The sequence below is a fragment of the Amaranthus tricolor genome, chromosome 8, assembly GCF_026212465.1.
Source record: "Amaranthus tricolor cultivar Red isolate AtriRed21 chromosome 8, ASM2621246v1, whole genome shotgun sequence".
Classification (NCBI taxonomy): domain Eukaryota; kingdom Viridiplantae; phylum Streptophyta; class Magnoliopsida; order Caryophyllales; family Amaranthaceae; genus Amaranthus; species Amaranthus tricolor.
This window is the reverse complement of record NC_080054.1, coordinates 19,466,250-19,492,993: the sequence shown is the minus strand read 5'-3', so window position 1 is coordinate 19,492,993 and position 26,744 is coordinate 19,466,250. Positions and strand designations below refer to the sequence as shown.

At 31.5% G+C, this 26,744-nt stretch overlaps 1 protein-coding gene across 1 annotated transcript; it reads right to left on the bottom strand.

Moving 5' to 3' along the window:
- Positions 1-19,313: 19,313 nt before the first annotated feature.
- LOC130821290 (TSL-kinase interacting protein 1) lies at positions 19,314-24,100 on the bottom strand. Its single transcript, XM_057686983.1, has 8 exons — positions 23,909-24,100; positions 23,052-23,205; positions 22,410-22,579; positions 22,078-22,322; positions 21,701-22,004; positions 20,923-21,318; positions 20,059-20,181; positions 19,314-19,947 (listed from the first exon to the last, which is right to left on the bottom strand). Exons 2-8 carry the CDS (start codon positions 23,188-23,190, stop codon positions 19,858-19,860), a joined length of 1,467 nt encoding a protein of 488 aa, XP_057542966.1. The 5' UTR covers positions 23,191-23,205; positions 23,909-24,100; the 3' UTR covers positions 19,314-19,857.
- Positions 24,101-26,744: the final 2,644 nt, after the last annotated feature.

Below are 26,744 nucleotides of genomic sequence, written 5' to 3'. Positions count from 1 at the left end.
GTGAGCGGTTAATGATAAAATAATAAATAATCTATTCTTAAGAAAGATCATTTCTTGGTGAGACAATTTTAAACTAAGAAATTTATATGCTATTAAATTATTTAATTTATATATGAAATCTATCATACAATATGATCATAGATGATATAAGAAGTTATGTAATTCAGCCCGATAACAAGGGTCATCTTTTTTATTTTCGACTTATGGTAACTTTTCTATATAGTGGTTACACTTATTTATTAAACACGGTCTATAAACAATGTACCACGCACCTGTTTTTAAGATTAAGTCAATAAATCAAAAGGTAACTTTTGAAATACTTTTTTACAAAAAAAAAAAAGAAAAAAAAATGTACCACACAAGCATCAATGAAAAGGAGGTTATCGGAAAAAAGCTTAAGGAGAAATAAACATGATTTTGCTAGAAAATTGTATAACAAAATGCAATATATTTTGTAATTTTTATTTACCATTAATTTAGTCTTTAACAGTGGTAATTCTAGCTCTGTCATAATGGATGGGTAAGAGTTTGAATGCATATCCAGGTGAACATGTGTGGGTATGAAGAGTTTATCCGTGATAAATGGTGGGTAAGTAATGGATATAAAAAGTTTAAGTTCGTATAGGTATAGACATACCGCATCCACCCACCCATTTTACCAGCCATGGGTCAACTAATGCCTCAGCTAGACTTTAAACTATGTTACAAGAACTTTTTTTAGACTTTAAATTAAAAGTTAACTATCTTTAATTTAAAAGCCCCTAAGCCGTCCCAATTATACCTGTGCAATGGGCCGGATAAAGGTTGGGATGGGCTCTACTTTAAATGGGTCGGGTCGGGCCTTACGAAATATAAAACGGGCTTTAAATGGGCCAGTCTTGATGGCCCACCCCGACCCAGCCCGCTTATTTTAATTCTTCTAATTTTCTTGCATCACCATTTGGATTGAGGTCTGTTATGTTATGCTTGGAGTAGCATGATTCTATATGGAGCCTCAACCCTCTTGAAATTTATAGTCAACCCAGAGAAGAGATTACTATGTTGTATAATAGATTTTGTTCGTCAGATTATTTTCATTTGCTTTGCTTGGAGATGTCTTTATGTAGATTTGCTAACAGTCTTGTTAGGTTAAATTTCTTAAAACATAGAATATATATGGCTGTAGCAAGTTTTGATCACTTTTTGTGATGTTTTCGACGCACTCTAATTTTGAATTTTACAGTGTTCTCTTGAATAGTATTATAAAATGTGTAATTCATGCTGATATTAATTGGCAGTGGCCATCATGAATTTTGAGCAACATTTTATCACGTTGAACAAAACTCTAAAAAAGCAAAGCCCGTTTAGGGCCCATCAAAAGCCGGTTTTAAGCCCGCTCCTTTTATAGTAAAAATTGACTCTTTAAAAGTCCAGCCCATTTAAAGCCCGACTCATTGAAAGCCCATATATTAGAGGGTTGGCCCCGGAGGTCCAATGGGCCTCCGGCCCATTGCACACCTCTAGTTCCAATGTAGGAGATTGTGTTGGGGGAATTTTCCTTAAATAGTGGATGATGGAAAATATAAATTATTGAAGTATTTAATTATCATTTATTTGCTTTGATGGAAATTGTTTAAAAGAGGAGGGAGGGGATAGGATAAAAGGTTGTTAGAGAAAAAAATAATTTCCTTTTGATTTTTTATAAAAATATTTGAAAGTTGTAATAAATAAATTTTTTCGGACAATTCTTACATTTATATATGAATGGCAAAGGTCGGAGTTCCCCATTGATCAACAATTCTATTTAAAAATATGGAATATACGAGCCTATAAGATATGTACATAAATGCCCTTTGGGCTTAATATATATCCAATAATAAACCGAATTACATAAATGAAAAATATATCTTTCAAAACAAATTCTCAAATTAAATACCCTTATATACTATTTTCATTTTTTATTAGCCAATAGCGAGGACGTACCATTATTACGACTAGCCAAAGCCCAACCACTTTACGTTTATTTTTAAAGATTTTTTTGAAACTCATAAGTTTTTTAAAATTATTTACCTTGATTTTGATATTATCATTCACTCTTCCCACAAAAATTATTCAAGATCTATGATTGTGTATTAATCGGTTACCACCCATTTGGCCATTTGCCCATTTCTAAGTTGAGTATATTCCTTTAACACACTTAGGTGAACAATATTTTGAAAAAAAAACCTAATTTACACCACTTTTAATTGGCTTTGATGCTGAAAATGGGGGTGAGCAGCCTAATTAGGCCCACAAGAGCACAACCAATAAAAAGAAAGCAACAAGATGAGCTTTCTCTTTTCCATGAATGTAAATATTATACACTAAATGGGTTGATGGGTTCATGAATCCATATCCGTAAGCAGTGGCTTGTGGGGTCATTAAACTTAAGCAGTTTGCTGTGTTGCCCCCAATTTGTTGTGTTATACTTTCCACCTCTTAAAATCATGTTTGGAATTGGCCCTTTCCCATCATTTTTTGACTTTTGCTTCCTCTTTGTCTACAACACGTCTTGTATGAGACCATTTTACTATGCAGGATCGTTTCTGAGGATACTTTTAAAATGCAACCGCTTAGGACCCAGCTCACAAAGGGGTTCAAATTGAGTTAATTCTTATAATTAAAAATTAGTATTTGCATAAGCAGCTTTTAGCATGGATCGAACTTGCAGCATTAAGTTTCTCAGTTAAGCGCATGAATATTGAACTACATAGTTAGAGAAAAATAACTAAACTTTACTATATAAGGGCCCTTTTTCTTATTTTTCGCCTAGGGTTCAAAAATGTATATAAATTCTACCCAATAAAAATGGTCTCACCATAAAACGACTTTCTCATCAATTTGTGTTTTGTCATTTCTCTCTGATTCCATTTTATTTATGCTTTATTGCTTTCTATTCCATTAAGATTACCTATTATGTTTGGTAATCCACTACTATTATGCAAAAGCTAATTGATAGATTTTGCCACAAAATTCAGACAAACCTGTCAAAAATTTTAGGTTTCTTTAGCATCTATACTATTTTCATTTCTTGCTTTTCATTCTGGTATGACTAGTGCGTCTCTATAGAAAAGAGGTAGTTAATCTTTCTATACGTCATCAAAATCAAATTCCTAACAAGAATGAAATGAAAAGTTTTCAACTATTAAATTAAATTATAACTATCGTTTTAACCTTTTATTATATATGAATAATTATATCTTATAACTGACAAATACAAAAAAATATTACTTAATTATCTTTTTAAACTTTGTTCCACTAAAACTCATCTCAAATTAGTTGCAAGTCGTTGTAACGTATTTATTAAACTTCTACTCCTCAAACCTTAGAATTTAACCATATGTAATGCATCCAAGCTTATTTTTGTTTAGGATTTAGAGTATTGAGTAAGACTGTAAGAGTTATATGTGAATAGTTGTGATATTTTGATACTCATCAAGCTTAATGATTTGAATAAATTATATTGCGTTACTCAAAGGGATTGATAATTGATATGATAAAAGCTAAAGGCAAAAGCAAAATAGCGCATTTCCATTGTGAATAATTATATTGTGGTATCCCATCATATTAGTAAGTACTAGTACTACTAATATCCAGCCCCACGTGTTCCTTACCCACCTGTAATAAACCATTTGTTCATTGGTTCTAAATTCTTATTATCCACCAAATCATTTCTTTTCATTAATCCCACGCCTTGCCCACTTTTTTCATAGCACAAATTATTAAAAATAAATTACTTTTTGTTCGAACTGGTGAAAATAAATCTAAGTATTCCCTCTTATTTAACTCATGTGTTTGATTTCACTTTTTACTATCTTTTAGATTGTCAAATAAGATCATTTGTGAAAGAAAAAAAGTACAATGTTTTAAATTTTGTTAGAGGTAAAGTAAGATTAATAATTATAAGTGTATGAAAATATTAAGTTTAGTAGGGATAAACTGGTATAGTTAACATACCCAAAATAAAAATAAGATATTTAGAATAACTTTACTCAGTAAGGATTTGTGACATTTAAGGTGAATAAAAGGAAGTTTTATTTATTTTTAAATAACTTCATTTTTTTGGAAATAGTTGTTGAAAATAAGTGCAATTGTTGTTTATTCCACTTATAAAGAAGCTTTGAAAATGATTATAAATAATAGGTGAATTATGATTAATAGATATACCTAATAGATCAGAGTTAGAGCCATCGTCCTGCATCCCGCACAAATTAAGTGTTTTTACGCGTTGTGTATTTTTCACCCTTTTCTTTGTAGGTAACTATCCTTTCGGAGATAAATTGAGTGCACTCATTTATCCATGCCCTGTCCTTAGAGTTGGCACGAATATGAATATACCTAATAGCTAATAGGTAAATTTATCAGGGCCCAAAAATTGAGGGCCTCAATATTATAAATTGCGTAGTACATGTTAAGTGGTCAAATGATACAAAGTAGTAAGAAAAATATGATAATTTTAAAAATTGCACTGAACCTTTAAACAATTTATCAATTTCTGCTTCGCTTCTGGTTGTAGTTGCTCTATACTATATATACACTACTTGCTAGAAAGAAACTTATACCACTCATTCTCATACATATATAGAAGTATTATTTTCTTATAAACAGAGTGATAATGGAGAAGAGTAAATCAATGGCGGATCACTATTCATATGTAAAAGCTGATTATGCATTTGAAGATCATCATCGTCCAAGAGCCTATTCATTTAATGGTCCAACCAACAATGGAGATGATTTTGGAGGGTCTGGGAATCCAGAAATGAAGAGGAAGAAAAGGGTTGCCTCTTATAATATGTATGCTATGGAGGGTAAGCTCAAATCTACGTTTCGAAACAGTTTTAAATGGATCAAGAGTAAATTTTCTGATGATTTTTTTGATGTGTAAAATTTAAATAAAAACAAATTAATTATCTGCATGTTATTAATTATGTGTTTGTTTGTACAGTTTGATGATATAGAGAAGAATATGTTTGGGTTGCTTTTTAAATGTTGATTGATCATCAGTAGTATGCTAAGGTTGATCTATTGACAGTGTAATTTCAGATACTTCTATAATTAGATATGTTTTGAGGATCTATATTGTCTTAATAGAGATTATTCTACAATTAGATGCTTCTATAATTTGATTATACTTTATAAGCTCTAAAATTATTGTCTTGCTCTTAATCTTAAGATCAACAATAATTTGTCTTTTGTTGATCTACTTTCATGTTTTTCAGATATCTAAAACTTTGGAATCTCTAAAAGGTTGTTTTTAACTACTCTCGTTTCATTATATTAATTATAATTATACTTAAAAAATTATGTATATTTGTCTATATTGCGAATTTTAAGACACTACTATTAATATGTTAGAGTATATAAGATATATTCTGGGGTTTCAACCATCAGCTTAAACTTTTGAAACTTTTGGTTGAGTTGATTCCTTGACACAATACACTACTTCGTTAGGGAAAAAAGGAATTATAAGTTTTAGTTTTTGGTTATCTTACTAAATGAAGGAAAGCTAAGTGCTCCGAATATACTCAAGCAAAGTACTTGGTTCCTTTTACTCCACATTTCACCATGGAAGACCTTATGTCCAAGAGATATCCTTTATTTGCATTTTGTTGGAAAATCAACTCCCTTGTAGAAGTTTTAACTTAGGCATTACAAGAGAACTTCCAAGATCCTTCAAGGCTAGTGGACTAATGAGTTATCTAAAGAGCCTCAAACACACATGACTAACATACAACTATTAGATGTGACTCAATAGACAATTGAACCTACATGAGCATTTACATAGGAACAAAAACAAAATGAACTTTTAAAAAGGATTTAAATTATTATATAAATAAAATGCATCTTTATTTAAGAAAATTCATTCCTAGAAAACTCCATAGTAAATGTGTTTGGTATGGAGTATTTTATATGCGTCACTCATGAAAGGTTCTTTGATGCACACAAGTAAAGACAATTTGCACCGAGAAGGATTTGTGTTTGTTAGTGGAGCAATCTACAACCCTCATGGGCAGTGTTACCTAGTAGCGGATTCAGAATTTAACCAAAAAGGGTCTTTTAAATTAATTATAATAAACAAAAAAAATAACATAGATGAGTGGTTACATTATTCATTTGAAATATTCAACTTTTTATTATTTTTTTAAGAAATTCATTATGATTTTTTCTCTCTATTATTATTTATTCTTATTTTTTTCATCCCGAAATTTTACAAAAGTTTTTACCATTACAAATCTTCTATTTGGAGGCATCTTTTTTTGACCAAAAAAAGTCATTAGTCGAACACATTTCACTAAAGGAGCATCATATATTTATAATTTTATCCTAAAAATAATATGATTCTCTCTTTTTTATGTGTATCCCTCCCTCTTAATAAATGTTAATATACTTTTTCCATCTGTTTTTCACTTCTATAATAGCAATTCACTTCAACATGATTTGTTTTTTGTGGGATATTATATATTTATTTAACGACGTTGAATTTAAATGTCAATATTCAAATTTCTAATAGTGTATATGGAGGACCTAGTGACATTTATAGACCATTTAGCAGCATAATAAAAAATCACACTAAATTTTTTTACGACATAGGATTTAGTGACATTTCTCATAAATGTCACTATAGACTATAGTAACAATTATATATGCCACTAAAGACCAAATAAAGTGTCGCTAAATTATTTTATTGTGAAACTTAAAAAAAAAACCAATATTATTACACTAAAAATTTAAATCAGTAATATTTTTTTAATGCCACTAAATCTAACGCTGAAAAAGTTAAATTTATTATAGTGATTTATGATTTGATTAGCACTTATTCATTGCTCTCAATAATCAATAATTGCATAACATTAGCATCTTTCAATACTTAAGCTACCACTTTTAATTTCTTTCCATATTCGGAATAGAAAGAAGCAATAAAATCGAGAAGAGTATTGTTAAGATGGGGTATGGGCACTCTCAAATCCCAACATAAGTTTTAGAATAGCTAAAATCTCCAACCTCCATAATCCATATCCTAAGTTAATCATTGTATCTAAACACGAACAAAATCAATTGAACACAAAAATTAGTAATTGTTGCATAAGCTCTTATAGAGGGACCCTTGAGTTCTCAGTTTGGTACAACTTTACCTTAATAGATTGCATTTTATATAATGCTTATGTAGTGCCCCTAGCCCCTATATGCTAACCTAATTGCTTGTCTCTTCGAGTTTAAACAAACTAAATAGTCATCCAATTAGTTGTAAGACAAACTATTTTATTTTGGGGATAAGACAAAATACTTTTGTTTAATCAATACTCCATTATACAGCTCGTTTATATGTTCGCTTTGACATTAATATCATAATAATCAATTTATTGACTAGACACTTATTATAAATTATGAGTGACGAATGCCTAATAGCTGATAGTTGAATATAGTGGCTGATTTGACCAGCTAATTTTATTAACTAGTTTAATCAGTTGATTTTGAACCCGTTACTATAAATGGCTTGTTCAAAAACAGCTTATTTGTATTAATAAGCTATTTCAACCAGCTAATTCACCAAACACTAGTATTAGCCGGTTTGACCACCCAACTCTCTATTTATATGAAAATAAGCTAAAATGCTAAATAAGCTAATTTTCCAAACACCCTATGTCCACTCTATTTTTAGAGTTATTAATTATAAATGGTAGTAAAATAGTAAGTGCCTTGCTTGACGAATATACACTAGCTTTTAGAGAATTTAAATGTCTTTACTGCAAATTTCTAATAGTATATATAGTCAATTTAGTGAAATTTGTTAGACTCTTTAAAAGCATAATAAATAATTATAGAAGTACTAAAGCTTTTTGCGACATAGGTTTTAGTGACAGCTCTCATAAATGTCACCATAGACTATGGTTACAATTACATATGTCACCAAAGGGAAAATAAAATATCACTAAATCACTTTAAAGTAGACTTAAAATAAAAACCAATAATTATTGCACTAAAAATATAAATCAGTGTCATTTTCTTAATGTCACTAAATCAAATGTCTTAAAAAGTTAAATTTGTAATAGTGACAATCAAGTACAATTATTGAGATATACTTAATACTCCCTCCGTTCCTTTTTATTTGTCCACTTTTTAAGTGTTTTTCCACTTTATAAAGAGAAATGTAAATTTGATTTTTCAAGTATATATTCAAGACAAAATATATTCATGTGGGATCTTGTTAGATTCGTCTTGATGCAAAAGAATTTTAATATATAATTTTTACAATTTTTTATTATGTATACTATGAGATATCAAGGCTCAAAATTTGCATTGAAATACGTGAAAAAGTAAACTAGACAAACAAACAAAAAACGGAGGGAGTATTTTTAAGTTGATGCACACTAAAATAGTGTGGATTAAGTCTATATAAGACTTTTGCTACAAATTGAAAAAAATAAGCTTATTATCAAAAACAAATTCTCAAAATAAACTTCGAAAAATTTTAATTCTCAAAATACTCCATGTTCAAACCTAAGGTCGAGGCTTGTTCGCTGTTACTAACAATAAACAAAGAAGCTGGTTAAAAAAAGTCAAAAAACTTTGTTTGTTGTTACTAACAGTGAACAAAAGGGAAACAATGTTAAAGTGTTAGAAGGGACAAAAAAAATGAAATCATGTTTTATGGTTGCTAGAAACATTTAATTTTTTTTTCTTCCAACGCTATGACATTGTTTCTCTTGTTCGCTGTTAGTAACAGTGAATAAAGTTTTTCCACTTTTTTTTAACCAGCTTCTTTGTTCGCTGTTAGTAATAATGTACAACGGAATAAGTCTTAGATTTGGACATAAAAACGCTTATTTTGGAAATTAAAATTTTTCGAAGCTTATTTTGAAATATTTTTTTTTAAAGAGCTTATTTTATTCAATTTTTCTATGCATTATTCATCTATTTTCCATGAAAACTAAAAGACCCCAAAAGGTCAATGTACTAGCTAGATACTAGATAGAATTTAATATTATGAATAATTAATAATGTTTTTCATTTTTATTACATTATTTTGAAATCTTTACTATTTATAATACATGTTTAACCTTAAATTATTATTAATGAAATAACGTATTTAAAGTAGATAGTAGTAGTATAAGATTTGTCTCAAAACTGAGTTTTAGAACATCAATAATTTACAATTTTTGTTAGAAAAATCAAAATATCTACTAATATAAAAGTGAGAAGTTAAAACACATGAAGTCCAAAAAAAGCAAGTAATATATATATATATATATATATATATATATATATATATATATATATATATATATATATATATATATATATATATATATATATATATATATATATATATATATATATATATATATATATAATAGTTAGTTGATGACTATGAGTATGACTATGACTTGCTAGTACTTAGATTTTCATAATACATCCAATAATTGGATATTTACACGACCTTAATCCGGCTGGAACTAGGTTTTAAAAATAAATTGATAATTATGTAAAAATCATTGTGTACACAATATTCAATTTTAAACTGAAACACCAAACTCAAAACCAACCCGAATACCATACTAAAATGAAAAGTACCAATAATTCTCGAGTCATTTGCTATTGTTTAAAATAATTTATTTTAACAATATGATATTTTTAATTAGCAAATAAATCACCAAGATTATATATTAATTAGATCAAAGCTTAAGATGGCAAAGTCATATTAATTTTAAAAATCAAAAATATAAAATTCACTTTTCAATCCTAATCAAGACCTATATTAAAGACACTCCAAATAGATCAAAATAATAACTTAAGACATGACCTAAAATAAAAGGTACGTCATTACGATATTACGGCCCAAACGTTAAGCTCTCGTTTCACAAGGGAAAAACTAATCAGCTACCTTTGTGGTTTCTTTTTCCTAAATATTGTTAATATTTAAAGTATTTTTCGGTTTGCATGAATTATTTCTCAATTTACCGTCCAGCTGGCATGGCCCTTTTTTTAAATCTGCAAAATCAAACCGCCACATGAAGCAGCGGTTTTGTCTGGGTAAACCGCCATCTGATGTGGCGGTTTGCTATGTGCCCTTGCAACTTCTTACTTTGTTCTTTCAATTCCCATAAATAGTTAGCACAACCTATATTAAACTAGTTCAATACCATCTATTCCATGATAATCAACTATGAACCAGCTTGATTTGTAAACATTAAGTATGAAAATAATGCGGACATATATTACAATCATCGAAAGTGATACAAGAAGTTCAAGCCATATAAAGTGATACAAAGTGTATTAAACTACAATCCCCGGCCCCTTTTGTTGTGCGCACCAGTGGATGAGGATGGTGTAGACTAGTCAACCTTTGCAATGACATTAAGAGCAGGAGTTCGTCTTGACTAGCACGCTGATATGTAATGATCGTATGCGGAGGCGATGGATGTGGAGGCGATGGATGTGGAGGAGTGGTCATGGAAGGCGACATAGCACCGGATGTTGATGGAGATCTGAAAGACCGACCTCGAGTAGATGAACGCTCGAGACCTCTTGTGGACCGACTACTTGATCCTCCAGAAGAGCTACCTCGGTGGCCCAAACCCCGAGGAGAAGGAGTGTGGAACGTCTGATCAACCTCATCAATGATGCGTGGAGTCGGAATGAGGTAATCATACCCCGCCTGACTCAATACATAGGTCAATGACGTGTAAATGGAGCCAAGGGTCTGAGAACATAGCCGATACCCTACATCAACGGGCAATGTAGCGGCCCCGTGCATCGTGTCATTGCATTGTATAAGGACCGATCTGATGCGCTCAACCTATATGTAAACTTTAAAATGTTAAAAGAATCACATACAAGTATTACTATATATTGTGATTGTTAAAAGAAGACGTACCAGTAATGTAGATGTAGGATGGTAATGTGATCCTGGCTGTGCAAATGTGGTGTTCGTGAGACGTAGTATGGAGATACGCCTGTACCAATACATGTACGAACCAGAGCTCTGACCGGGGTAGTTCTCTCCCTGAACCAATCGAGATGCTCGGTCATTCCATGCATCTACTTGCGATCTATGTTGTGTGATGTAGTTCTTGTCCCCAGTCCTCCTATCAATCGCATGTAGTGGAGGTTAGGTGACATAAGCATCCGGAATAACCTGCTCCAAATAAAATTGACGCATTAGACGATCCAGGAGATGTAATTTGACGATGTCAAAGCAAATTAGTGGACAACGCGATCTCCAAATCCCATGGCCCAATCTACATATGTCTAGCAAAGCCTCCATCTTAGTCGTTGTGTAAGGCTGTCATGTCATCTATAATAGAAATCAATATACTCAGTAATATGAACAATTTATTCATAACTAATACAAATAATAAACCTTAATAACCTGGTCGTCCCTTTGTCGATTAAGTGTGTCTCAGTAGTAGACTAGAGTATGTGGGGAGTGGGACCTCGAAAGATATACGCGAAGCCAGCTGCGTACAAATGAACATTGTGTTATATTTCCATGTATCATAAAATAGTGAAATTTGAATTTGAATATGGAATTGATTATTGCTACTTTACTGCTAAAGGATCCCTCCCACGTCGATGTTGTGAACCTAAGAACGGTTCAAAATGCTCTACGTCATCGTCCTGAGCATGTTTCCCACGGGGTCAAATCATCCGAATGATAGGCCTCCCTACATGAATATGCTCCCACGACCATATATGTAACAATAACAAGCATCCTCCAATGTCCTTGGCACCCTTACATGATGCACAACGGTAGCACTTCCCCAACTATACTCATCTACCCGCTCTAAGTCTCTCCTAGGAGAGGAAGATAGATCAGCTGGACCGAGTCACCGCTCTTGTCTGGAAACAAAATGCATCCAAACATGTACAAAATGTACGCGCGCCATGCCTCTCGATTGTAATATCATCCGCATCATGTTCTAGCATGCTGAAATGTTCTCTGAGCCAAGTCAACTTCAACGAGGATCCAGTGATGATCTTCGTCTCCGTGGGGTCTTGAGGGTTTTCTGGCAAAACCCCTAGCAGCTCAAGAACTAAGGCTAGCCAATGTCCCTCTCCATGACCAATCACTACTTCTCCTTCAATCGGCAGTCCTAGTTTAACTGCAACATCTTGTAACGTAATTGTTGCCTCGCCAACCGTAAGGTGGAATGTATGAGTCTTTGGTCTCCACCTCTCCACTAATGTAGTGATAAGAGCTCAATCGAGCTCCAAACACCCACCTAAAAACCTGTGAATATAACTAAAACCAGCTAATTCCACTACCTCTAAAACTCTATCATCCACCTGCCAATGTAACGTACTCGCTTGGTAGTGCTGACAAGTTACCAACTGGGAAGTGGAGCCCTCCCACGCACCTAATCTTTGATGGATCAACAGGGCCCGACATCGTCATTAATCTTGTTACATATATACATTATTATCAGACGCAACATGATGACAAACTAGCATACTAGTAAAAAAACATACCTAGTTGAGCTTTGACTATCCTTACGAGGACATGTTTTCTTATTATGACCACTAAATCCACAAATATCACATGTGTTCCGAGGACGCATCACCGGTGCATCCATTTCGTTCCTTATACGAGTTGATCGCGGACGATCCTTTCCACGCTTAGTTGATGGATCTGGAACAACTGTCAAACCATTCCAAGGAGCATAGGTGAACATGTCTGGAACAGGCATGAAGGTGTTCTTATATGTGGATACATATTCTGTAGTTCGAAACGAAGGGTCCACAAAAGCATCATCTGAAATGTTACGAGCTCGACGTACTGCAAGAACATGTGAGCATGGAAACTTGAACATGGTTGGTTTCTGACAAGAGAATGTTGTAGTTGTGAGGTCAACCATGTAACATTTTCCACCTTTTCCTGCTATCCTGTTGCCACGACTAGTGGTGACCTCAAATATCCCATGTACTATGTCATATATCCTAATATCATGAAAGCGAGCTTTTTCAATGTTCTTATCAATCATACCAGTTGGTTTCTTGGCATAGACATGTCCATATTCTAATCTCTTTCTCCCCAAATCCCTTCTTTTTGCAAAGTATTCGTTAACCCGGTAGAATGTCATCCTAACCAATAAAGTGATTGGGAGACACCTAGCCCCCTTTATTACGCCATTGAACGCTTCAGACATGTTTGTAGTTTTCACTCTATATCGATGGCCACCATCATGAATCAAAGTCCATTGACGCTCAGGAATAGAACCATCGACTAAGTACTTATATGTGTCCTCATCATACTCTTTAAGGCGATTCATATAGAATTATATTTTTGAATCTTTTTCTGTTCAGAAGCTTTTCCAAATAAGTTTTTTACTACTATGTTCTTGAACTTCGTATGCACATTTGAAACAAGATGTCGTTTACAAAACCGATGGAATGCATATGGCTCTTCCCACCCTTTTACAACTCTGTTCATTGCATGCAAAATTCCTTTGTGACAATTAGATATGACACATAAGCCATCCCTTTTATTGACATACTGCCTTATACAAACCAAAAACCAACTCCATATGTCTTTGCTTTCTCCCTCAACAATTGCAAAAGGCAAGTGGGAACAACTGAGAGTTTGCATCTATTGCCTTAGCAATAATAAGTGTACCTTTGTACTTTCCGTACAAATGTGGCCCATCTATGGAGATAAGGGGTCGACAATATGGAAAACCCTTAATTGATGGTTCGAAAGCTCAAAAAATTCTCTGAAAAATAACTCCGGTAGGATCCATTGTTGGTTGGACTTCCCAATGCACCACTGTTCCTCCATTAGATTGCATTAACACCTGTAGGTACCTTGGAAGCTCCTCAAATGACTTATCCCAATCCCCAAAGACTTTGGTTATAGCCTTATTTTTGGCCAACCAAGCTCTCTTGTATGTTATAACGAATCCATATTAAGTGTTAACAAAATTAACAATTGACTTCCCCTTGAAAGCTGGATCAACTCTTATCATAACCACGATGAGATCAGCAACAAAATCAGAAGTAAGGAGGGGATGGTCATCACTGTAATGTCCTGAGCAATCTTGTTTATGACCCTTATATCGCACAATCTTAAATGATCCGGTGGCGGTCATTATAGCTCGCATCCTCCATTCACAACCTTTCTCCTCCGCATTCGTACATTGTATAATATACTTTAAAGGCTCCGACTTAATTACACGGAAGTTTCTATTGTTAGATATTGCCCGTGCTTGAACATTCTTCTTAAGATGGTCTAATGAGTTAAACTCTTGCCCTATCTTAAAGTCACCCTTTTCAGTCATGGAGTTATCATTATTCCAGGTCATCCATACATCAATCAATCTTTGATCAACCTCATCATTCTAAGCCAGTCTTGAAATGGAGCACCATCTCTAATCGCTACATCTAAAGCTTATCTTTTTTCATCATCCTCCTCTGAATCAGAATCAATACGCTCATCCTCTTGATCTAAAGAGTCAACCTTGTTTGCATTACAACTCCCCAAGTGAGTAGTGGTGAAGGTGTTCATTGCACCACAACCAATGGCACGCGAGTGAGTTGGAGAAGTAAACTCATCTAAATGCTCATTAACGTAATTTGGGTTTGTTAACATTTCCGTGAATGTATCATAGAGTACACTAGGACCTGAATCTGGATGTTTCATGCTACACATGGCTTCCCTCGAATTACTCAGTTTTGGAACCAATTCAACATACACCTCCATTGTCGTTCTAAGGGCTTGGGATGCCGCATAAGCAAGAGCACTTATGCTTTCACCATTCCTAATCGGAACCAACACATTTTTCCCATTCACCGGATATTCCATCTCCATTTTTAATATAAAAGAGTTGCGATCACAACCAATTACATCATAGACTTTGCTATGAAACACCTCAAAAGAAGTATTTTGACGATGAATAAACATCACTGCATTTAATCCTCCATTATACACAACATAGGATCCCGTATAACTTACTTCCCCACCCCAATACACTATAACGGGATAATGATCCATATTCTGCACACACAAGCATGTTTTTCATGTGATATCACATACACTTTATTGTTGATTGTGAGTAAGAGAAGTATAAATGTGTATACAAGAATGTGTAATATTAAAGTATTACAACACTTATTAGAAGGGTCAATTCAAATATAAAACTAACAACACCATGAATATATACTACATCCATTAAACTAACCCTACAAAGTAGTAAACTTTCATTGTAGCATTTCATCGAACACTTTATATGCATACAAAAGAAATCATAAAATTCAACTACAAATGTGTAAAATGTAAGCTTAAATCATGAAATCAACACAATGTTACAAACAATCAATCTAGTATAAGTTCAAATGACAACAATTATGAACAAAAAAATCAATTTGCAAATTGAAAAAATTTAGAGTTATATTCATATCTTAAATGAGGATGATAATGAACAAGTAATGAAGGAGAAAATGGCAATGTAGTTGATTGATTTAATTGAGTGAGAGAAATTGTGAATATGAAGTAATTGAGGAGTGTAGAAAAGGTTTTTTTTTATTAAAAAAAAAAAAAAAAAAGTCGAATGAGGGATAAAGTCAAGTAAGAAAGCAGCAACAGCAGTTTTTTACACAAACAAAACCGCCATTTAGATGGCGGTTTATCCTAATTTTTTTTTATTTTCCATGTACTGCAAAACGCTATGTCATCTAACGGTTTTGTTTGCATTCCTAAGCAAACCGCTGTTTGAGGAAGCGGTTTTATAAAAAAAAAGGAAAAAAGAAATTTCCCCACCTATCCCACGTGGACAGTATTCAGGGAAATATTTTTCCTTTTGATGCATAGTGGAAGATACTTTTATGGTTAGCATTATTTTCGGAAAAGTTTTACTTTTATGAGTTGGAAAAACTGATCAGCTATTTTTGTGAAAGTCCGTCTTTTAAAGAGACAACCTTAAAAGAAGAGGCTCACGTTTTTATTTTCACTTTGATTCGTATTAATTAGGCTATTTAGCCCATATATCTAATGCGTCTTTCGAAGATACCGTCTCTCACAATAAACTAAATGGCTAACAAGTAACAACAATTATATTATAATTATAAGATTATAAAAGCTTGCTTAAAATGGTAATTTCAAATTTCCTCCGTTCTATTATACTTGCTACATTTCACTTTTTACGCAATCTAATGCGTAACTTTGATCATTTATGTCTTAAACTACACTTAATTAAAATTATAAAAATTTGATATTATGAAAGTAAGCGATTAGACGATTCAAACAATATCTTACTCGACTATATTTCTTGGAACACATTTGGTACAATATATAAAATAAACTTAAAAGATAAATAATACCAAAAAGAATAATGTAGCGACTATTTCAGAACGAGGAAGTAATTGATAAAGTTTACGGTTCTTGCATACTTTCTCCGTTCCATAATACTATTAATGATGACATTTTCCCACACCACATGTCACACTCAGTAGCAAATATTATGAAACGGAAGAAGTATAAGATAAACTCTGGTACTAAAATCATTCTAAATCATCTCAATCATAAAACATATTCGTACACCAATAGGCAATAATAATTGAGACACGAGACACTGATCTGTAAGAAAAAAAAAATTGTCCTATGTCCCGATGTTTCTTTGCTTGTAAGTTTAGAAAAATGACCACAAAAATTATCATTTTCACTTGATTGAACAAGGAAATAATAAAGGCCAATCATAAAAGTACGCCTTCTTTGATAATTGGCCTTTTCGCCAATTTATTAATTATTAGTGATTAGTCGACTTAGCTTATCTTTTTTTTTTAAAAAAAAAAAAGTCACACTTAGCTTAAAATAAGTGTGTTTGTTAAAGGAAAAATTATCTAGAATAATTAATATTTTCATAATTTTTCTATGATAATTTCACTTATTGATTAATCATCAATAATTCCAACTTTTTAATAGAGTATTTATCTATAGTAGGTAATTTACCAAAAAATTAAACTGAAAATTAAAGTAAAATTAGAGAAATTTTTAAAAATTTACATAAAAAATTTTGTATAATAAAAAAACAATCAAAAATATTTTTTGACATTTTCTTCGACATATTTTTAATTTATCTTTTTTTAAAAAAAATTAAAACTTGATATAGTAGGTTATTCGGTTACTCGAGTTTACTCTAGGCAAATAGTCTCTTGTAATAATGGTTAATCGATAGTTGGGATTATTGTATGAAATTCATGAAAAAGTTGAATTATTCTAGGTAATTTTTCGTTTGTTAAATGATTTTTTAGTTGATTTTAACTTATTTATTTGATTTATTAAATGGCAAAAATTGTTAAAGAGTTAACTTTAAAAGAAAATGGGGACCATAAGTCGGAACCATACACAGTATAAAAATATTAAAAGAAAGTTAGTAGAAAAAAATATGGGAACCACAAGAGAATACAAATATTTCTATAAAGTTAATGTGAAACATATGGGAACCATAAGTAATATTCTCTCTGTTTTTGTTTTTCACATGTCTCATTTGCTTTAAGGTTATTATTCATTAATTACCCTTAATTTATATTTTATTTTTAATCCATTCATTATTAAATGAAATCTTGTTTGATTCGTCTCAATATAAGGTTTATTAAAATTTAGTTTTTGTTATTTTTAATTATATACAATTATTATTATTGAGGATTGAATTGGTTCATTGACAAACATGCAAAAAGCAAATGAGACATTTGAAATTAAACATAGAGTGTAAAATGTAAAAATAAAGTTAGTGGAAAGCATTTAAAGACCATAAACATTAAAATACAAAAATAGAGATGAATAAGGTTATTTTTGTCCAAAATTTATAATATAAATAGACAAATTTTTTATAAAAGCAACAAATAATCCATCCCAAAATGACAAATATAAACTTCTTTGAAAAGCGAAGGAAGTAGTTTTTGGACTTTATACCCAATTTTTAACTATTGAAACAATTAATTAATTTTTATCGAATATAATAATTGGCTTAGCAGTTAGCTAGTTAACAAAAGATAAACGATACTAGTTACCACCTCCATTTCATTTTATTAATTACATAAAATTTTTGCACATTTTTCAAATCATAATTCAAATCTTAATATCTATATATATATATATGTTTCGAAAATAATAATAAGACTATACAAAATTTTATACATCAAGACGAATCTAACAAAATGTCACTTAAATCGGAAAGTTGACCAAAGTCACCGGAAACTGATTTAAGGTGTTTTTTTTAAAAAAAAGACTCTTAAAAGGTGTTTTTTTACAAAAAAAAAATTATAAAAGGTGTTTCTTTACAAAAAAGGGTTTTAAAAGGTGTTTCTTTGCAAATTTCCCTTATTATTATTATTATTAATTTTCTTAAAATTTTTTTTTATTTTTTTTTATATAATAATAATAATAAATTTTTTTAAAAAAAATAATATTAATAATAAAAATAAAAATAAAAATAAAAATAAAAATAAAAACAAAAATTTTAAAAAAAGTTAAAAAAAATTTAAAAAATTTAATAATAATAAAAAAAATAAAAAGTATAAAAAAATATATAATAACAATAATAATAATTAAAAATAATAATAATAATAATAATAATAATTAAATTAAAAAAATATTTTTTTTAAAAAAAATAAGAATAATAATATTTATTATTATTATTATTATTATTAATTTTTTTAACTTTTTTTAAAATTTTTGTTTTTATTTTTATTATTAATATTATTTTTTAAAAAAAAATTTATTTTTATTATTATATAAAAAAAAATTTTTTTAAAAATTAATAATATTAATAATTAGGAAAATTTGCAAAGAAACACCTTTTAAAACCCTTTTTTGTAAAGAAACACCTTTTATAATTTTTTTTGTAAAAAAACACCTTTTAAGAGACTTTTTTAAAAAAAAAAACACCTTAAATCAGTTTCCGGTGACTTTGGTCAACTTTCCGGCATTGACTGGCATAGTCAACGCCGAAAAGTTGACAAAAGTCACCGGAAACTAATTTAAGGTGTTTTTTTAAAAAAAAAGTCTCTTAAAAGGTGTTTTTTTACAAAAAAAATTATAAAAGGTGTTTCTTTACAAAAAAGTAGTTTTAAAAGGTGTTTCTTTGCAAATTTCCCTAACTTTTATGTATACATGTAAACTATGTTTACATTTCTCTCCTTATATTAAATATTTTATACATAACAAAGTGATTACAGAATATTCAAACAAGTCAACAACCAACAATCAATTGTCAAATAACCCATAAAAAAATTAGGCTACTTTTACAAGGATTGTTGGCTACATAACTTGTAGCATGTTGCTCTACCTTTCCTCTTATATACGGTTAAATAATAATTAATATTACCAAGCATGTTCATTAACAATTAACTTATACGACTAACTTAACAAATACCAATGGATGAAACAAGTCAAATGAAGCGATCAATTAACAAATATCCCTAATGGCAATTGGTCCAGCTTCAACAGAAGGTAATGTACTTGGATGTTCATGAAAGGATTAAGCCAATCAAGTACTAACGCATGAAGGTGTTGTAATTGTATGTTTGTAGAACTGTAGACATGAAAATGACCAACTAATAATCTGTACAAACTTTATTAACAAAACAGCTATCAACCCCATCAAATAAATACACAAACTTAAGATCAGATGCATGGTTCAACTTGAAAGGTACTTGTGGGCCTTTGTTGTCTATCAAAACCACCTCATTTAGTGAGATTTGAAGCAATGCCAAGCCAGCTTCATGTGAACCAAGAAAATGAAAACTTCTTTATAGATGAAGATGATAATAAATGCATAATAAACCCACATGTTCAACCAAAACCAACCAAGGGTGGATCCAGAATTATATGCAGATCATAGGTTGCTATCTCACAAATCCTCCGATGCTTACACTGTCATCTTTTATAATCTGTCGTGAAATCAAGGGAAGATCAAAGGGTCCCACAGAGTCATTCTGAAATATCAACCATGACAGGACAATTCATAAGAGCAATAACTAAGGATAAATGTGAAGAAACAAAATGTATTAGAGAAATCAGAACAATAGTAATCTGTATTAGTATACCCATCTAAGGCTGGATAATCCACGACTGTTGTCATTGTTGTATATTCCTGATGAACAAGGAAGGAGATCCATTTTCGGTTCCTGGACATTGATGCTTTCCGACGCACTTTCTTGAGCATCACCCTGGAAAAAAATAAGAAAAAGCTTCCTTGACCAAAAGAAAGAAAAACGTATACTACTCCGTCCCACTTATTTTACTACATTTCCTATTGTAATGTAGTACTTTGTTTATGAGAATGTAGCAAAACAGATGAAACCGAGACAAAGGAGTATATACATATATTTATATTATACAGGAACTATCTCAGCTCTAACAAATAACAGTTTATATTGGTGATGAGTTGTTCTAGTATAATTTTTCGGACCAACAACAAGCTGCATAATCAAAATCCCAACTAGTTACTAACTACTCCATAGTTCCGGGTGATCACTGAATCACTGTATTGATCATGGGTTGTATGGTTTACTTTTTCTATCACTTTAATAGACAGCATTAATAGTCCCATATCTTCATAAAGTTGTATACTTACACTACTTTGTTTCATGACTTGCATTTTGCTAAGTTATTAGTAATGTTGGTACTTGGTAGTAATTGAATATTGACTTAATAGTTTTCCTATTATTGCAAAGTGGTAAAGTAACTAAAACCAGTGACTGATACACAACCAAACACTCCCAATTTTAGCCACTGATTACGAATGGGACAGGTCTGGTTTTGCATTATATGAAACCACATCAAATAGATCCATGATCAATTTCGAAAACATTGACTATGTATCTGATTAAACTAATCCTAATTAATTATAGTACATCGTAATAAAACTATGAAATGAAGATTCCACAAAAGCAAAGAAATGAGCAAACCTCAGACTTGGGACATTTAAGTGATTCAGAAACAGCACTCTGAAAGTTATCAGATAAACCAGAAAAAGCTCCTTTCCCAGGAGTCAGCGAGTCTTTACTGGAGGAGAACTTTGAAAAAGCAAATGAATGGCATGTGCTTTCAGCATCCAGAATAGATGAGGGCATTTCAGGAGATATAGTAGTCAAAGATTGAGGCTGTTTTAATTTTTTAATCATAGCATCTATGGAGTCAGTCATATTAGGATCAGATATCAATCTGCTACCACCTGATATCTGTTCTTCAGTTTTAAACATTGCCTGAAGAGATGCTTCAGACAGAAGACCTCCAACGCTTATGTTACTTAAATCAGACCACAACAGTGATGTCATAGAACTGCCAGCATCCACCCTTAATTCCTGTAGATAAGAAATAAAAGCAACTTGTAAGAGCTAAATCCCACAAGCGATTGAGAGTTCAACATTAACAAACAAAACAGTCACCATATTAGTTTACAATTAAGAGAAGGACTGACTATCAACCTACTACTTGAATGAAACCCATATCATATGGCCATTGTTAACAGAAGACAATTTTTGACAAACCTTGTAGGCAAAACATAGGAAATTTGGGTGGAAGTTGGAACAATCACATTTTATCCCATCTCCCTACAATTTTATACTGGATCCCATAAATATTTGCACGGAACATCATAGACATTGGATCATAATGTCAAGGCTCTAGGGATATTAATCCACAGATAGGAAGACGTCATACAAAAGAAAGAATGTAAGGACAAACCTCTGAGTTATAAGGTGCAGCTGAAGTGTTCTCTTCAGCTGCAGTATCAGATTCCACTGTGCTAGACATGTTTAGCTTTAAGTCTTTACTTTTCACCTCATTTGGTTCCTTGTGAACTTCATAAAGCAGTGGTCCTGATGGAATTCTCTGCTCAACCGCCATATCTGTTGACTCATTCTCGTTGCAAGGTCCAAGCTCTTTACTTGTCCCTTGTACATCATTCATGGTATTGCCTGAACCTTCCATGGCATGGTTTGTTGGGTTGAGAGGAGAGTTGTTGGGTTGAAGGGAAACCCAACCATACCTTCAATTGAACAAAAGTCAGAATGCTGAACCAGCTTGTTGACTGATATTTACAAGAGAAAACACAATTATACCTCAAGCGGAAAATTTCTGGACTTTCTAGCGCTGCATGAACATCCCCTGCGGTAACACCAATGTCACTCAAATTCCACGTTAAACAACTATTCAAGTTATGTGCTGCAATATTGAAGGGGAAAAGCATAAGCTCGTCTATTGCAGCATCCCTTGAACTGCCCCATTTATTGTGAATGTGTTTAAGCACAGAGGATATCTTTTTCCTTGGACTCAAAGTCAACTCCAAGAAAGGATTATGGCCAACCTAAAAACACAAAAACCAGAAATTAGGTGCCATATTAATGAAAAACTTCCAACTATCAACAGATGATATTTCACATATAGAATTTACCTTTTCCAATCCCATCCGAGTTTTTTCATCTATTGGGAAAAGCTGCAGAATCATTTTTAAAGAACGCAGCTTCTTTTCCTTTTCTGGACTGATGCTTGAGCGTTCATCCAAATTGCAGTCACCATTTTGAGGAAGAATTCCATGTACTATAGAGTTTAGATCTTTTCCAACTGCAGCATAGACATTATAGCTTTGTCCGTAAATGTTTGCTTAATTTTTATGTAAGAGCTTTTGGGGGAAATGGGGAAAATATTGTGTTAAAGGGAGCACTTCTTAATGAAATTTAAAAGATTTAAAAGAACTACAGACATGATTACATTAGTCATAATGAAATTTGGTGCTTGAGTCTTCATAAATTTGATATGCAAAAAGTTATAGCTCAAGACTTATGAGGCTTCTCTTCTATATTTGCACAATCAATCTCGAGTACAAATAAAAGATTACATGCATAGTGGAAGCTTGCTGATCTAATTTTGGGTTCTTGGATAGAACTATAAAGCCATTTGATATTGATACATATTGGTTGGGTACTTGGGTACTATAAATGCAAGCCTTCTAATTTCTTAAGAGTTGTAACTGATTCTAAAATCATGTTCTACATCACAAACTAAGCAAATTTATTATAAGGAGAAAAAAATATACCTGCTCCTGCTCTTTTTTGGTGCTGCCCTCCTGAGTTCTTACGAGATTTCTTGCCACCAATGCCTATGGAACTCTTGTTGATGCTTCCCTGTATGGAAGGTTGTTCTCCATTCTCTTTGGCCCGTTTTGAGGACTTCATGTCAACTTCAACTTCCTGAAAACAAAATTTCACATCTTTTATAATTCTAAATACACATAGTGATAGATACTCTTCAAGTACAAATTACGAAACTAAGTTCAATGACTAACTATGACCAATGTAAAGAAGGCTTTACTATTTTCCTTCTTCCATTAAACTATTTAATTTCATTTAGTAAAATCTCCACTTAGCAAAAATGTCAAATTCAACACAAATTTTAATCTAGGAGTATTCTAAGTACTAAGAGCACCTCAAAACATCTCGTAAGCAACTTATTCACTTGCTTACATATACCAATCCCAAACGATCAGAAAAATTGAGATGATCAAAACCTTAAATTCAATTCAGTTCTAAACTGCCAGATTCATATTGGTCCGAAGATTTTAACTAAAATTCAGTATCTTTCGCTACTAAAAACAATATACAAAGAAACTCGCATTTCTAGACTCCACCAATTACAAAACTATAAAAGAAAAACGAAAATTAGGGTTTCCTCAATAGAAGAAACCCGACTTAAACAATCATAACAAAAGCAAAGATATAGATTGATTCACTCACTCTTATCTTGAATACATCAATCAGATAATTCATACAAATATAAATAAAGAAGCCGTAAATTTGAATCTTTAAGGATACCACAATCTGAAATCCAAAATAGAAAAATAAAAGCGATCGAGTACAGAGAAAGAATTAAGTGAAAGGGGCAATGAATTCTTACAATAAATAAACCTTGAAATTGAAGAAAGAATGAACTTCTGAATATCCAGAGACATCAATCGAGAGCTTTCAACGCTAGTTTAAGGAAAATTCGAGGATAAAAAATGGATTGAATTTGAGTTTTTGACTTGTTTTCAGTATTGGCGGGAGGAGGAAGAAAATCGAAAATTTTGGGAATGTTGAAAATATAATGGCGGTTTGTTTCGAAAAAGTGCGCTTGGGCCTTCGTTTCTTAGAAAAATGTAGAAAATTTGAAATAATTAAGATAAATTATCAATAAAATGAACCAAATAATATAAGTTTAAATTTATTTTTAAAAGTAAGCGTGAAATTTTCAAATTTGTGGTTTGGAGTTGTTCGCAGTTAGTGGTCAAAAAAACATAACAGTAACTGCGAACAGCTTTGACTTTTTTTGACCTGTTCGCAGTTAATAACTTCGAACAGCTAGCTCCACAAATACGCACAGCAGCTTCTACAGTGAACAGATCAAACTGCGAACAAGTCAAAAAAAAATCAAAGTTGTTCGCAGTTAGTAACTGCGAACAACTATTGTGTTTTTTTTTTACCTGTTCGCAGTTACTAACTGCGAACAGTCTCAAACCACAGGCTTGAAAATTTCACGCTTACTTTTGGAAATAAGTTGAAACTTATCTTATTTGATTTATTTTGTTTATAATTTGTCTTAATCATTTCAAATTTTCAAAAAAAGGATGCATTGAGGGCCAATTATGGAGTCGGCTAGTGAAAATTTGAACGAACTAATTTTTTTCTCAACCGTATGAGACTGTCTCACCATGAGACGAACCCATATAATTAGTTCATTACTTTAATTAATTACTTTAAGATCGTAAGTAATCGTCTTAAGGTTATAAGTAATCAATTTAAAACTATAAAAAATAATTATTTTAAAATTATAAGTAATTAGTTTAACGTTATAAGTGAGTACCTTAAGACAAAAAATGTATATTAGGCCAGCCCTATAGAAATGGTCTCACTATGAGATGGTCTCTAGGAATTAGTGTTTTTTCACAAAATTTGTTTTGGATTTTGAATATATATGTGATTGGTTTTAAGCTATATGCGCAATTGGTTTTATATATGTAATTTTACACTATGTTTCATTTTATCATCTATGTGTATATTCCATGCTTCTTTTATTAAAGTGTAAGTGATTATTATCACTATATAATTTTTCTACTAATAGACTGTTCTTCTCATTTAATGGAAAAATCATGGAGGAGGTCTACAATAAGAAATATGTGGACAATTTTAAGCTCTATATGATTGATTTTATGCTATATATGATTTTAAATTGTATGTGTTTAGTTTTACAGCTAGTCTCTTAAGAGACGTATCTCAAGCTCAGCCCATTAAAGATTAATGCCTACTTATCATATTTTTTAATGTCTACTTACATTACCCTTAATGCTTACTTACCGTATCCTTAATGCATATTTTCAATATCTTAAATGTCTACTTACATCAATTTTAATGCCTACTTACAATATTTTAAAATATATAATGGGCCGACCCAATTAGAGATCGTGTCTCACAAGAATTTGTGTTAGTTTTAAGCTACATGTGACAAATTTTTAGCTACATGTGAGCGCTTTTAAGCAGTATGTGGTTATAGACTTATAGTGGGATGTCTCATATGCGACATCCTAATACTAAGACGACCGCATATGAGACGTGCTGAAGTTTTTTTGGATTAAAAACTAGAAAAATTGACATTAATAATCTAACATTTGCTCGTTCGCACTGAATAGTACCACCTTTACATTATTTTCTAATAAAGTTAATATTTGCCCTTAGTTCGCTTCGAATAATCCAAAATTTGTCTTAGTTTACTAACAGCATACCTTATTATTATTTATTTTTAGTAATATGGTATGTTATGGGCAAATGTATAGCAATAGTTAGATTATTAGAAAATAATCCAAATGTCAGATCATTATTCACAGCGAATGGGTAAAAAGTTAGATTATTAATTAAAATTTTTTATTAAAAATTTTTAAAAGAAGTGGGCGAAAAATTATTTCTCAAAATAACTGTCCATGTGTTTGAATTGTGGTAAGGAACTTTCAGTTGTTACTAACGATAGACCATTTAAAATTAGATCAATAATTATTCATTGTTACTAACAACATGCAATTTTAAAAGATTAAAAAAGCCCAAAAAAAATTACCAACCATCCGTAAATACTAATAGCGGACAATTCTTGATTTATTTTTTTCAATTCAATATAATGTACAACTTTAAGAAGGACGGTAATGGTCACTAGAAGTGGTTTGTCGATAACTTCTCTATCCTATATGATAGGTGGCGCTCCAATTGCTATTGCAAACTTTTAAGAAGCTGCAGACTTCGACATCGATTGTTTCACTAAAGTCGTGTTGATATCGTTTCTTGAAGAAAGATAAATTTCTTCCACAGGTTGCATCCAATACAGTGTATTAGCCCAAGAATTAAAGTACATGTGAATGAAAAGAAATGCATAAAGAAAGGTCGAGAAAGCACCACCAGATGACAAGTTACTGGCATAGCACTCCCAGTAACCATCATTATCCTTCTTGAAGTTGAATATTCTTTTGAATTTTTTATTTAAAAAAAACCCATGAATTGACCATTGTTGGTAACAAAGAAAGATTCATATTTTTTCTTTTTTTTTAAATCTTTTGAAAGGTATGATGTTATTTGATATTAATGGGGTGTTAAAAAAAATATTTAATAAAGAGGCCTAGTATATTGAGAATTCTCATATGAATTCTAACCTCTCGCTATATTGATCAAAAAAAGAATTTAATTTAAGTTTGTCTCAATTAATCCTAGTCTCA